The 12,225-nt window shown below is 37.6% G+C and overlaps 1 protein-coding gene across 19 annotated transcripts in view; it reads right to left on the minus strand.

Annotated features, from left to right (window-relative positions):
* PARD3 (par-3 family cell polarity regulator) overlaps positions 1-12,225 on the minus strand; it is a 458,092-nt gene that overhangs the window by 266,531 nt on the left and 179,336 nt on the right. For 13 of the 19 annotated variants that reach the window (XM_027781621.2, XM_027781620.2, XM_055804336.1 and 10 more), the window contains exon 4: positions 7,429-7,607. In XM_027781621.2, the coding sequence (XP_027637422.1) occupies positions 7,429-7,607 (179 nt within the window). Of the gene's footprint in view, positions 1-7,401; positions 7,608-12,225 lie in introns of all 19 variants that reach the window. The other 6 variants (XM_055804333.1, XM_055804329.1, XM_055804330.1 and 3 more) reach the window with 1 other exon arrangement.

The following is a 12,225-nucleotide window of genomic DNA, read 5'->3' on the forward strand; positions in this document are numbered from 1 at the left end:
GGTTCCACATACTGGTCTGAAATTTATTCTGAGACTGCTTTGCCTGCTTGTCTTTCCTTGTCTTCCTGTGTGATTGGTATTTATTCCAAGATGACATAGGTTTGTTTAAAAATACAACAAATACAGCAAAAAAGGCTGAAATAAATACTGTTTAAACCATGCAGGCTTATGTCAGAACACTGTAGGGAAGCACAGCCTGCAACCTGGATTGTACTTTAAACTTTTTTTATTTGCCAGCTACACATTCAGCCAAAATCTAGACCTGCTTTGTACCAATACACAACCTTGATAATATGAAAACAAGATGGACAAATATATGATTCTGCAGAAACTCCTGAACCATAGGTGTATGCTGTAAATGCACAGTTGTGGGTTGCAACTAAATAGATGAAAGCAGGTCAAAACCTGGATACAACTGAAAAAATGTATGTGTGTTTCTAAACTTAAAAAAAAAAATAAATCACTAAACCTGAGAATTCAACTTTTTTTTAACTTACTTAATCTTTTATCAACTTACTCTTTCAGGCTCAGAGTTTTTCACTCCCAAACCCAGAGTAAGCTATAAGAACACCAAAAAATAATTAAAAGAACTAAAGATGAACATTGAAACATGGGAATCTGCTAAGTACACATTCACTTAGATGAATGGCAGAGGAAAAGTCAGCTGTTTGTTACAACTTCAGTTATCCTACACCACATACTTGAAAGCTTTCAGTCTTCAGTATAGCTTTCATTGCCTCTCAGAGAGGTGCTCTACACATTTACTGAAATGAAAAGACAAACAACCTGTGCAGTTCCACCACTCTTTCATCACCAGTAAGAAAGAGACTCGCTTATCCAGACCCTCCTTGGCACTCCCAGCTTGTGAAGCAGCACTGTGTTCCCTCACCTATGGACCAGACATAGCTCACCCAGACATTGCTCACCAATTACACAGAAAGAGAGATGGAATAGCTCAGTACTAGGAGAAAAATACACATTCTTCCTACACTACTGATGAAGAACAGAGATGGAAAGTGATCAACAGACTTGCTCAGTCTCAGAGCAGAAGTGGGAAAAACCTCACCAGCTCTCAGATCTCTCTATCTTGCACTAATAATCCATGAGGTAAAACAATTAAAAAAATGGAGAAAAATCTCACTTTCACTTCGGATTTGTTGGTTTTGTTGTTGGCTTTTTCCCTGCTTCTTAACACATCTGGTCATGACTGACTGTTGGATGCAAACAGTTGAATCCTGTCTGTGTACACAGTTCTCGGCAAACAGAAAAGCACAGCATCAAGTGATGCACATTGGCTGTTACCTCTCTGTGCACTAGGCAAGGATTTTTTACTTTGTCTCTCTCATTCCCAATGTGATGATGATAAGAAATACTGTATTTGTTCTCACGTTTTGACAGTCAGGAATTTTAAGATCTTTCATAGAGATTTCATATTTTATTGCACTAAAATATCACTAGCTGCTTTGCTAAAGGAAGTCTGATTTTTCTTCATGGTATCCAGTGAAAGTACAAGAGGCAACGGGCATATAAAGAAAACAAGTTATTAACTCAAAACATAAGAAACAGCTTTCTTACTGTAAGGGTGATCAAACACTGGAAGAGGTCGCCCAGAGAGGTGGCGCAGCCTCCATCCTTGCAGATGTATATACTCAATACCTGACTGGACACAGAACTAAGTAACCTGCTCTAGTTGACACTGCTTTGACCAGAAAGGTTAGACTAGGTATCTCCAGAGGTACTTTCCAACCTCAGCTGTTCTGTGCAAGTCATGAATATTACAAACTACCCAGGACAAAAATCACACATACAGTGTTTATTTTATATTGCACTCTGTTTGGGTATGATTCCACTAAACTATTTCATCATCGCATGACAAGTTGTCAGCAACACGTTACCACCACAAAGAAAGAAAACTCATGTATGTGACTTTTGTGCTTTGAATTTCCATTACTCTTTCTCCTATAACATTTTCTGCATTAAAACACTATTTCATCATCTGTGAATAACTCTCATTCTCTCTTCCTCTCAGTCTATGTGAAATCACATCTGAAATGACAAAAATTGTGACTGTCTCACTGAAAAGACAAAACCCCTGCTTAGATAAACACGGATGAAGAAATATTCATGGCTACTGAATCCTTCAGAACTTCTGTTTAACACACTGCATTTTTATTTTGAAAGCAGAAAGCTCCGTTCATTACGTGGGGGTTTAAAACCTATCATGACAGAGCTGTCAGGTTCTTTGCATTTACCCTGTACTTCTCCTTAGCTGATTCCACTGTATTACAGCCCTTTACCAACACTGTCCATCTGATACATGCCACCTCCCTTATGCAGGCGTACAAACCAGAGACTCAGGTTCCCAAGAAGCATCAGCAACATTCCGGTCTCTTTTTCCCAGAATGATGCCCAGTCTTTTAGTCCACAGTCTTTCCTAGTCAAAATAATTGATTTACAATCTGAAATCCAGACTCCCTGACTATAAAATGACACTAACACACAAGAGTTCTAATACAGGGCTCTTCAATTCTCTGAATTATAGTTAAAATCTATTGAAATACGATGTCTTTGGTGACAGTGATAAAGCAAACTTCACTAAGCTGTGTTTAAAAAGACTCAAAGCTAAATGAAACTAATTTTCACTTTAGAACTGATTTTGACACTGACATACCATTATTGTTGAAGCTTTTCATATAATGCATGCATGCTTTTCTCCTACCTAGGCATACTTCATTAGAGAAATATTTTTTATACTGTTTAGAAAGAGTATTAGAAAGCATTGCATCATTCACATAAATAAATAAAAAACCCTACAATCCAGCAATCTGAAAATTTATACTTATCAGTCTCAACCCAGAGAAAGAGCAAAAATACCTGCAAGAAGAGACATGGGAAACACAATGCTCTACAGGTAAGGGATTTGACACTAGATGACACTTAGATCACTCCGATATGGTTTCAAATACTTCCTCTGCAGTTTACAGAGCCCGAAAAGATTCGGTTTCCAAGTAGGAAGAAAAGCACATCCTAAAAATAATTATTCCTAGAAGGTATGGCTATTTTCAACTTCAAAATACATCTATGGACAAACCATTTAAAAACAAACAAGCAAAAATGCCTGGTTGCTGACTAAATGGCAAAGGCAAAAAGACAAGAAAACATTTATTTTAAAAACGATGTGCCAAGTACACTCAGCTATGTGTTTGCTGTTGCTGATCCACCCTGCAGAGCATGTTGCATGCCATTTGCTTTGCTCCAGGTGGGTGAACCCAGGAGCGAGAGAGGCACAGAAGCCCACGCACAATCATTTTTCTCTTTCACTGCTCTCTCTTGAGCTCTCCTTTTTACTGTACATTTTCACATCTTTCTGCTGTACCAATGCCGTTATCTCTGATGCAACAACATATGAATCAAATTCAGAAAAGTCACAGTGGGAAATTTTTCATAAGCCAGTTAGCCATGGTTTATCCCTGCATTAAGCAAGGCAGGTTAACTAGATAAGCCTTGTGTCTTTCAGAGAAGCAGGATCAAAGCAGGTAACTAATTTGTAACAATATGCAATTCCTTGCCACAAATGGAGATACAAATTTAAAAATAAAGCACACTGAAAATACATAGGATAATTAATTCACAGTCGTTATAAGATGTAACATATCTGGTTGTTGCATTTATATTCTTCCAATACAGTAACGGAAACATTAAGGGAAAAGAAACATGATTTTTTCATTAATGCAGCTCACACCTATTACAGGCAACTAAGCAAGCCAGTAGGCTTTGGTACTGAATTATTAAGAACATGATTCAAATCAACAGTTATTCAGAAAACAACAATATCAAAAAACATTTTACTGCAGTGGAAAAGAGCACACATTATATGCTTCAGCTGCATATAATCTGTTCAGCTGTACAGTTCAACACAATTCAAACAAAATTACAGCTTGCAAATCAGGTATTACTGCAGGCCTTTGAGAAGATATTTTTACTAAGAGATTTCTTCTCGTTTCATTAGAATGGCTGAAGGAAGCAAGAGACAGGATTAAGCCAAGCTGTGAGTCACCTGTATTACCTAGTATGTCTCTCACAAAAACAATGTATCTGAAAGTGATTTTAATATTCAGTTTTTTAAAAATCCCGAGAAGTAAATTTACCTGCTAAAACTGCTGCTAATCATGAGCCCATTTTGTAAATACTTGCACAGACAAGGAGTCCTAATCATTTGGTTGAGATCAATCATGAGAAGGATACAGAAGGACAAGCCAGGAATTACCTAGCTGAGCAGTTACCAAAACTATAATAACTTGTAAATAATCAATAACAATGATAATTCTTCAAATAAATAAGTACTTTGGGACACAGAACATCTGGTTTCAAGTTGCTCTTACAGATGAACACAGAAACCAGAAATAATGAAGATTCCAATTCTAAGGAAACACAGCGTGTATTGTGATATCCTGACAATAAATATGATGTTTATTAACAATAAGATGATATGAAATATAAGAGAGCACATCCAGTTTAGTGCAAGGTTTCACACCAAAACAACCTTCTTACTGTATCAGAAATGCATCTCAAGTTAACACACATTCAGATCTTTGCAGGACCAACTCAGACCCCTCCAAACCAAACTCTGTCCCTTTCTGGTCATTGTCTTCTTCCCCTAAGGACACAGGAGAGCCTGATGTGCTGCCTCATCTACCCTAATAACTACAGATAGCACTACAGTTTCTTCAACGGCCACAAGTTCCTTCAAACAGCCACATTTTTCCTCTTTCCCAGTGCCCTTTTCCCCTTCTGTTTGCCCAGTACTACTGGCATTTGTCCTGGATCCTTGCAGCTTTCAGTGCATGGCAGAATTCCCACCCCTTCACTTCATCTCAGCTTGGGCATCTGCCCATTTTCCTGCCATTCCAAATTCTTCTTACCCAAAATGCAACAAACACCAATAAGGAGTCTTCTCTTGCTTGTCCCCAAGAGATAAATCCCTTCCACCAGATACACACATGCAGTTTCCCTCTGCTAATTCCTCCAAAAATTGGACAGGGTTTCTACCTGTCAATTATTTCTCTTTTGAGGTGACAGGCTGAAAGTAATGTCACTACTCTTAAGAGTCAGTAGGTAGATGAAGCTTTTGGCAACTCTCCCAGAAACCCTTTTCTTGTTTCTGCAAGATACTGCTGGGGCAAAGTTGCTAATCTACAACTGTGCTGCAAATCTCAGCCCAAGAACATATGTTCTTGCGCTGTCAAGAAAGAGAACTGCAGTGAAAACATTACATAGTGCCATCCGCCCACAAAAGATATATGGGTGCTCAAGCCCAATGCACTGAGCAGAAAATTAAGATTGTTCTCATTGCCTTGCTTGAAATGTCTGTGTCATCTACAATCAATGAAACGGTCTGGAACAAAGCACAGCCATCTCTTTTTGTTATCTGAGTAGCTGAAGAAAACAACCTAACATAAGAAAAGTAGTGAGGACTTGTCATAGTTCAACTAACCAAAATACATTTGTAAAAATTCAGTGTTAGTTAGTACTTTGGTAAGGGATTGGTGACACAGACTTCAAAAATGAGCCTTTTAGAATAATACTACAAAATCAATCTTTGCTAATACTGGGAAATGAAAGGAGAACTCTTAATATCCATTTCTAAGAGAACTAGGATTTACTACAAAATCTTGACTCACATGAAGAAATCAAGATGCTGAAAAAAGATGAAAAAAACAAGTCTAGCACAAATGAATTTGGGATTAATTCATAACATATGTTGCACAAGCAATTATTATTTAATTCCAGTTGTTTACTGCATCTTATTAAAAATAGTGCATTCAGTGAGCTGCTGTATTCAAAGGATCGATGTATACAGTGTGCAAAAAAAGGTAAAACAAATTATTAGTATCTATTGTGCTAACTAACTTATGTTAGTCCTTTCCAATCTTGATTTAATGTTCTCTTGTGCCTTGCCTCCCATCACTACATAAGGTCACATGCATTCCTTTCCAGTTTGGTCACCATGCTCCAAGAGACATGAAACACACAAAAATCAAGAGTATGTACATGCTGAACAACTAATGATGCAAGACGACTAGTGTGAAAGATCAGCTGCTGTTCAATTCCCTTCAATTTCTGCTAACTTCAGACACTCCAAGAAATCTGATTATGCTGTATGGCCCTCCATATTTATGCTTGTGGTGTAATGAAGTACAGTCTCATTATGATTTCAGAAAAATTAACTAAAAATGTTAACACTTCAAATAGATTAATTATCATTTTTCTTCTTCACATCAGAATAGTATAAAAGACATCTTTTGAAACAACATGCACTTTCTGTGCCACACCAGTACAAGTGACAGAAAATATACCAGCAGAGACCTAACAATACCATGTTAAACGGGCATCTCTGTAAGAACATGGACCTCAATGCCTGAGTACTGTGCTTTTATAGATGTGTCTGAAATAACCGTAAGCCCACTGAAGATAGCTCAGTTCATTAGCAGCATGTGAAGACTTTATTTGGGAGTCTCAGCTGCAGTCTTAGTTTGCATTTATACTACACAGAATTAATAATAATAATAATGAAAAAATATTAATAAAGAAAAAAATAAAATAGCTATAATAAGATGTGTCTTTTCCAACAGGATTTTGTGTTGTGCAGTCAGAATGGCAACCAAAAGTGCAACTTGCTTTAAAAATTACTCATTTCTATTGGAATATATATATATATATGGTTTTCCTTTTGAGTTTGTCTGCAAGTTACCATCACAATAATGGGCAATGTCAGGGGCTTGTACAAAAGGGAATATTTCTTCAATATATTTTCAATAATGCACTGCGAAAGGAACTTCCTGCTGACTTTTTTAGTTAATAATGCAATTCGTGTAGAGATACTGAAAGCATATTGGAAAAATGAAGGAAAAAATACTCACTGTACATTACACTGTTTTAGTTTCAAGAATGTTATCAAGGATGGACAGCATTTGCAATTTATGTTTTGTATTACTTTACTAGTGCCTTAGAAAGTAAAAACTAGCAATGCCGTGTCAGAAAGACAGACCAGAACTGCTGTGGGCACGCAGATTATTCATTGACATTAGGACGTCTGTGGAGATTACTAAAAATCATTATAGACATGGCTTATTTGCATTCAAAGAAAACGTGTGACAGCATTTAGGCCCTGCTTTGCAGAGTAATGAGTAATCAGTTTCAGCTACGGTTAATGGCAAAAATCAAGTTTTTAGGGCCCCCACTGTGGGCATCACAGAGAGTCCCTGAAGGGCGGGACACATGTGAGCCAAACACTGCTCTGCTGATGATGGGGCTTGGTGGACAAGGTCATAAATCACAAGTTTAAACCAGGAGAAGGTGAGAGAAGGACAAAACAAGAATTCAAGGACATTTGCCACTTACTGGATAAAGAGGGGGAAAGAAATATACCTTTCTTTCATGAGTGCTGGGTACACCGGGGGTGTTCTGCTTGAGAAAGCCTGCTGTTGTGGACCACCTTGTAGGGTTTTTCCGTGAAGGCTCTTCTGAAGAAAAATTTGTGTCACTTACAGAGGTTGAGAGGCCAATCAGTGCAGGGTCACTACTACGTCGGACATGAAGAGGCATATCTGAAGAATAAAGCAGACAGTAAATAAACACTGACTAGATTTCAAATGTTTTTCACATAGGAAAAATATTTTTTCAAGCTCTTGATGGGTGGTTTGACCAAATGTGGTTTCACAGAGTAAGGAGTTATTGACCTCAGCATAGCTCCTCAAGGACAAGGTCTGTTTCCTCAAAACCACAGCCTTGCTGCTTGGCCACACGAGAAGAAAATGAGGGCAAAACCTAACTCCAAATCTAGCAGAGTTCATTGGCTTTACACATACAAACACAGCATAGCTACTATCTGTCGTTGGTTGTGTAAAATTAAAAAAATGCATAAGCTTGAACAACTAAGAGGCTAAGGTAACTTACAGGTATTTTAAAAAGCAAGTAGCCAAAGGCCTAAATTCAACGGCCTCATGACAAAGTAAGGGGTGGAGTAGGCTGATGTGACCCCCACTCCACTGCCACGGCTGCAGCATGGGCACTGCCACCACAACACGCCTGCAAGAAGCTGCACACCAGCCTCTCTACAGTGAAAGGCAGCCTCCTCACCTTCTAAAATACACTCTCAGTTTCTTTCCCAAAACTTATGAAATTGACTGTTTTCTATTCTGCATTCTTCCTTTGCCTCTTCCTGACAGCTGAAAGAAGATCTGTGCTGATTTACCCTGATTCCCTTAGCCTTCCAGCTGGCATGGCTGACAGGAGAAAAATATTTCATTAGTAATAAATGATACAGCAGTCAGGTAGACTGATTGCAAAGCGATAGGTTTTTTTAATATATGTAGAGGTCAAATCCATTCTGGAAGCATTGATGACACATTAAAGTTAGTTTCTCTTGAAATACAACTTAATTTTTTCCAATTTCATTTATTATCCTACAACAAATATCCACATATCTATCGTCTCCTTGCCCAAACAGAAGTTTCATTGCCTGTATTTGTGACCTCTTAGCACTTTCCCACTCAGCATCAGAATGGAGGGGACATGATTTATCAGTTGCATTTCTCTTTACTGCTGCACTGGGAACCTTGAGTGTGAAGTGGAAAAGAAAAGGTGAAGCCTACGGCATGTAAGCAGCAGAGTCACTGGGAGAGGCACACTGGGCAACAGCTGAGAAAGAAATCTACGTTTTAATGCTTTGATGAAACAATTCCCAAGGAAGCTGAAGGGGTATGTCTCAAAATGCTAGCAAAAAAATGCACAATGACAGCGGTTCACTAAATGACTGTCTCAAACTTTACAATATGTTTATGTTAATGTTACGTATAATAATACCAAAGCATCTTTTTTGCATGGCATTATAGAGACACTGAGAAATACAGTAAACTGTATCACGCTAAGAAAATGTGTGAGTTGGGGGTTTTTAGTCAACTAGGACTTGTGCTGCTGAGATATGCAGAAGCGTTACACAACCAAATACCAAAACAGTCACTCTATTTCACTCCGGTAAACAAGAATACAAAGAATTAATTAATGGGTTTTCTCCACAATTGTTATACTATTTCTTTTTCCTTTGAAAATTCCATTTTTCTTCATGTTCATAACACAGATATTCACAAGAGTTAATTTCCAGCAAACAAAATGTTTGCTTTTAGAAGTAATTATACACATATTTATACACATACATATGTATATACACCTATAAATGTGTATAACAGAACTAGAAGTAATTAAAAGAATATTTCAGGAAAGATCACTTTAATTACACAGAAAAGTATTTATGGTCTGAGTCAACTCTATTTCCATTTTGATTACTCAGTATATACTCATAAACTCATAATAGAGGGTTTTTCTTTGATTGACTTGTCTTCAATTACTTCAGGTTTCATGAAGCAGCTGAAGGTAAAGCCTCTCATTTCCCCCTAGATGACAAACACCATAACAGTACACTACCAAACCACAAGAGATGTCTGTAACAAAGGCGGTACAGCTGCAGTCCCGGCAACAGGCCCGTGATGTGTAATGAAGTGACCCATTAACAGGGGTGCCTGTGCTGCTGGCATAGTCCTGAACATACACTCTCATTTATTAGATTAGCCTGAGCAAGAAAGTGGCTCTGTGGTATGTAGTGCCACTTAAGAAAAATACCAATCTATATCTGTTCCAAGCAGCAGCCCGTCCATATTATCCTTGTTTGCCTTAGCTACCCACCCTACAACAGAGAATTACAATTTTCAAACGTGAGTTCACTTGCTCCTTATGCTTGTACGTCTATATATAAGCATGGTGAAAGCAAAATGTTCTTGTGTTTTTACACTTTTTCTTCAAATTGCTTGACAAAACGAAAGTTCAGTTGGGTGAACTTCTGTAAGAAGATAAGCTGAATTACCGAAAAAGAAAGAAAGAAACTGGAATTCAAAACAGCGCTCCTGGAGAGGAGTGAGCAATTATCACTGCCTTGCCTTTCACTTTGTAGTGAAAGCCTGACAGTTTGCACCAAGTAGCAGAGACTTTTCACAATACAGGAAGTTAATCATGCAATGGAATTCCCAAATATTACTATGCTCCAGAGAAAACATTAACATGAGAAGTTTCTCTACAAAGTCTATTCACTGATGAGCCACATTTAATATAACCCGTTTCATTTTAGTAAGGTTAGTTATTGAGATAATTTCAGACATTTATTGAACACTTCTCCAAATCTGTATTAAAAAAAAAAATAAAATAATTCTGGCAATATAAACATGCAGCATGATCGGTTCTAGTCTCTCATTATGAAAATAGTTCCATACATAAGGAGAAGTGATTTGTATTACTAACCAAACTTCACAATACAGTGAATTATAAAAGACAGTAATTTGGGTGTGTTAGATCTGTGTATTTCCCAGTTAAACTAGAAATTTAAATATACGGAAATTATTTAATTTTTTTTTTTTAATTTCTAGAATGGGACAAGCACATGGGAGATAGCTCTAGTGTATGCTGCTTGGCAATGGTCAATAGCACTCCAGGTATTAATCCAAGAATTAAATCTTATTCACACTATGTTAACCACAAATGGTAAACAATCTTCTGCATTCCTCTCTCCAATTCTATACTGAATATTCTATTCAGTATTGATATTCTCCATTAAAACAATAACATAAAAGAATAAATTGAACAGATTTTTCTACGAATATATTGTTCATTACAATCTTCTGGTTTACTTGAATTTATAGATTTGAAGAGGATATACTTTGAAATATTAAAAGAAAAATCAAAGGAGAGGAACTTAATAATTAAACCACAAGATGAAGTACGCACGGGACCAATGCAATGTCACTGATTCCAGGATGATGGCTGATACCGTTTGAAGTCTGTGGTTTCTTTGAAGAGTGGATAAAACAGCAATGAACTCTAATCACAAGGCTTCAAATTCTCTGTGGCACTAATGCACTGTAAATATTGATTTACTTCTGCAGCTAAGGTGCCTTTTAAATAAGCACTTGAAACGGTAAATCTAATAATGAATTACAGGAAGTTTTAAAAGTCTAAGAATTAAGGAAAAATTAAATTAAAAATCATGAAAGTTACCACTAACTCAGTTCTTGAGCCACATTCAAGGACCTGAAGTATTCACCCATGAGTCTAACGCTATAACTTCAGAAAGAATTATGTGTGACAGAGAATCCCATTAAGTTATGTATATAGCCACAGTTCCGCTAGAAAATGGTTATTTGTAGGATAAATACAAGCTGGATAGCAAAATGCTCACATTCATAATCATGAAATTCTGACTGGAAGTCTCATTTTATTAAAAGCAACAACAGTTTCACTATAAATTATAAAAACAACCAATACACATTTTATAACCATCTTTAAATGTTAAGAACACAGAGTTGTACCTTCCCTTCCTGCCAGCAATTCCATTTTTATTTTAAAAGGGTCATCACCTTCTCTGATTTTCAAATACACTCACGAGGAAAAGCATTTGAGGGTCTGGCAAATTTCATCCATAAAGCTGAGCATGTCGCCCTGCATGCAGGCATTCAGAGCAGAGGACAGTGGTCTCTCAGATTAAAGCTAATACATACCTTCCCATACCAATTTCCTCTCAGATGTCAGCTTGGAGGGCATGACTAGAAAACTACATACCTATATTTGTATAGCATAGCCAAAATAATTTTACTCTGTGAAGATTTCAGCTAATATTTCAGCTCCTTAGTGCCAGCCATGGCAGCTTGCACAATGTGGTGTGCAGTGAAATTTAAGGCACAGAAATGAAAAAATAATCTTATGGTCATTTCTGGCCACCTCACACACACCATCAGGCCCATGACTGATGAATAGACCTGAACAGGACTTTGGTTTTCTCTCCATACTCTAGCCTTCTCTGGGAAAATGATTCTTCAGTAAAACAAAAAACTCTGTGGGGAAGAGCAGCTTTCAACAAGGAAGCTGCTCCGGTTAGACAGAGTTCCTGAAATAAGCCCATAGATACGTATGTACATCAGGGTATGTTGTATACACAAGGCACACGTAGATCCTACCTCAGCATCAAGAAACTGGTCCAGGGATGGGAGACAGAGACTCAACGCCTGTGTCACCCATCCACCTCATCCTACCACTCAAATCCTCATCTGGAGGCCAAGAGGAAGGATGAATCAGGGTCATCCTGAGGCTCAGGAATGCAGGACGGCTACTTTCAGCTTGAAA

The sequence above is a fragment of the Falco peregrinus genome, chromosome 5 (assembly GCF_023634155.1).
Source record: "Falco peregrinus isolate bFalPer1 chromosome 5, bFalPer1.pri, whole genome shotgun sequence".
Lineage (NCBI taxonomy): Eukaryota > Metazoa > Chordata > Aves > Falconiformes > Falconidae > Falco > Falco peregrinus.